Source organism: Eimeria necatrix, genomic scaffold (genome assembly GCF_000499385.1).
Source record: "Eimeria necatrix Houghton genomic scaffold, Enh_scaff366, whole genome shotgun sequence".
Taxonomy (NCBI): Eukaryota; Apicomplexa; class Conoidasida; order Eucoccidiorida; family Eimeriidae; genus Eimeria; species Eimeria necatrix.
In genome coordinates, this window is record NW_013654151.1 from 1 (window position 1) to 2,500 (window position 2,500).

Below are 2,500 nucleotides of genomic sequence, written 5' to 3' on the forward strand. Positions count from 1 at the left end.
CTGCTGCTGCTGCTGCTGCTGCTGCTGCTGCTGCTGCTGCTGCTGCTGCTGACGCTGCTGCTGTTGTTGCTGCTGCTGCTGCTGACGCTGCTGTTGCTGTTGCTGGAGTGCTTTCACCGCAGCCCGCAGCGTAGTACGCAGCAGCGTGAGCTTCCCCCCCGCAGCAGCAGCAGCAGCAGCAGCAGCAGCAGCAGCAGATGTCATATGTTTGTGCTGCAGTGGTGGGCTCTTTGCTGCTGGCGTTTTCCATCGTTTGGTGCTTCAAACTTTTTTCAATGCACCACACCTGTCTAGACACCCGACGGGCCATGCTGTAAGCAGCAGCAGCAACAGTTGCAGCAGCAGCAGCAGCAGTTGCTGCAGCAGCAGCAGCTGCAGCAGCAGCAGCAGGTGCTGCAGCAGCAGCAGCAGCTGCTGCAGCAGCAACGGCAGCCAGTGCGGTGGCGCAGGTCGCAGCACGACAGCAGACACCAAACCCTCTACTGGCAGCTAAATGATTTGCTGCAGATGTCTTCTAAACCCTAAACCCTAAACCCTAAACCCCAAACCCTAAACCCCAGATTCTGCGACTGTTTGCTGCTGCTGCAGGCGGGGTGAGGACTTCCTTGCGCTGTGCAGCGACCGCGAAGAAGTCAGTTTCGGGTTTAGGGTTTAGGGTTTAGGGTTTAGGGTTTAGGGTTTGGCTGGTGGCCCCGGGTCTAGGGTTTAGTGTTTAGGGTTTGCCAGCAATTGCTTGCGCTTGGCAGCCTGCGCTTCTTATGCCTGTTGTCCAGGGTTTAGGGTTTAGGGTTTAGGGTTTAGGGTTTAGGGTTTAGGGTTTAGGGTTTAGGGTTTTGTGTCGCTGCAGGAAGCTCGAGCTGCGGCGCGCTACCCCCACAGCATCACTTTGGCCCACGTGTACAGATTTATTGTTTTGCCAACAATGTGCTTCCAAGTAGGGTTTAGGGTTTAGGGTTTAGGGTTTAGGGTTTAGGGTTTAGGGTTTAGGGTTTAGGGTTTGGGGTTTGGGGTTTTGGGGTGTGGGATTTAGGGTTTAGGGTTTAGGGTTTAGGGTTTCGGGTTGTGGAGTTCCGAGCCTTTCTGTGGGCCCCAAACCCCCATTTCGAACAGTTGTTTCAAACCCCAACTCTAAACCCTAAACCCTAAACCCTAAACCCTAAACCCTCGTCTTTGTGTCTGCAGTTCCAGTATCCCTTCACCCCCTGCGTTCGGTGGCTTTCGGTGCTGCGACACGCAGCAGAGTCTGCTGTCTGCCTCGCCATGATGAAGTAGGGTTTAGGGTTTAGGGTTTAGGGTTTAGGGTTTAGGGTTTAGGTTTCGGGGTTTAGGGTTTAGGGTTTAGGGTTTGGGGCCTGGGGTTTGTGGTTCACGGGTGGGGCCTGAAGGGCATAGTGAGTTGCCCGTGGCTGAATCCAGGGGACAAGGATAGACCCAGCGTAAACCCTAAACCCTAAACCCTAAACCCTAAACCCTGACCCAGCCTAAACCCTAAACCCTAAACCCTAAACCCTCGTTTGTTGCCTTGGTCCAGCGTGTTCTGCTCAATATTTTCTTCCTGCATATCAGTTTATCCCAAGGGAAGCCACTGGCAGAAGAGCAAGGGTTTAGGGTTTAGGGTCCAGGGCTTGTGGCTAGGGTTTAGGGTTTAGGGTTTAGGGTTTGTTCAGGATTGTAATCGACCAGTACATTTGGGTTGTTGTTCGCGACTCCTTTTCGATAACGGAGCTGCAGTCGATTCCTTTATCTGTTCTTGTCTCTCATTTCTTTAGACAGGTAAACCCTAAACCCTAAACCCTAAACCCTAAACCCTGAGCTCCACCCCTAAACCCTGGGCCCTAGGCTGTAAACCCTTGGTACTATGCTTTGAACGCTAGGCGCAAGCCTAAACCCTAAACCCTAAACCCCATGTCCCAGGCCCGAAACCGCGAGCTGCAGGCCCTAAACCCTAGGCCCTAAACCCTAAACCCTGATTTAGGGTTTGCGTGCAGATGGTGCGCTTGTCCATCCCGAACCTGTACGTTTGGCTGCTGATGTTCATCGGCCTCTTCCACCACTGGTGTAATATCTTGGCAGAAATAACGCGGTTTGGTGACAGAGAGTTTTACCTCGTGAGGGTTTAGGGTTTAGGGTTTAGGGTTTAGGGTTTAGGGTTTAGGGTTTAGCGTTTGGGGTTTGGGGCTTGGGGTTTAGGGCTTGGCGCTCCAGGGGCGCCCGCGCTGCAGCTGTCCTGAAACGCTCGAGGAGGACTTCTTGGCCCCGCATTCAGGGCCGAGGGTTTAGGGTTTAGGGTTTAGGGTTTAGGGTTTAGGGTTTAGGGTTTGCGTGCAGGACTGGTGGAACGCGTCGTCGTTTGGAGAGTATTGGCGCAAGTGGAATCTTCCGATTCATTTCTTCCTCCACCGCCACGTCAATAAACCCTTACTCAGAAACGGTAAACCCTAAACCCTAAACCCTAAACCCTAAACCCTAATACGGAGTCCAGGCCCCCTTCGAGGGGGCG

The 2,500-nt window shown here is 53.4% G+C and overlaps 1 protein-coding gene across 1 annotated transcript in view; it reads left to right on the plus strand.

Moving 5' to 3' along the window:
• Nucleotides 1–321: 321 nt before the first annotated feature.
• The window catches only part of ENH_00047520 (diacylglycerol acyltransferase, putative), a gene marked incomplete at both ends in the record, with an annotated part of 3,476 nt that continues 1,297 nt past the window's right edge, over nt 322–2,500 (plus strand). Inside the window, 7 exons of the mRNA XM_013581093.1 lie at nt 322–440; nt 589–631; nt 848–934; nt 1,183–1,268; nt 1,668–1,773; nt 1,989–2,108; nt 2,329–2,431. Coding sequence (XP_013436547.1) covers nt 322–440; nt 589–631; nt 848–934; nt 1,183–1,268; nt 1,668–1,773; nt 1,989–2,108; nt 2,329–2,431 — 664 coding nt within the window. The remainder of the gene's footprint in view (nt 441–588; nt 632–847; nt 935–1,182; nt 1,269–1,667; nt 1,774–1,988; nt 2,109–2,328; nt 2,432–2,500) is intronic.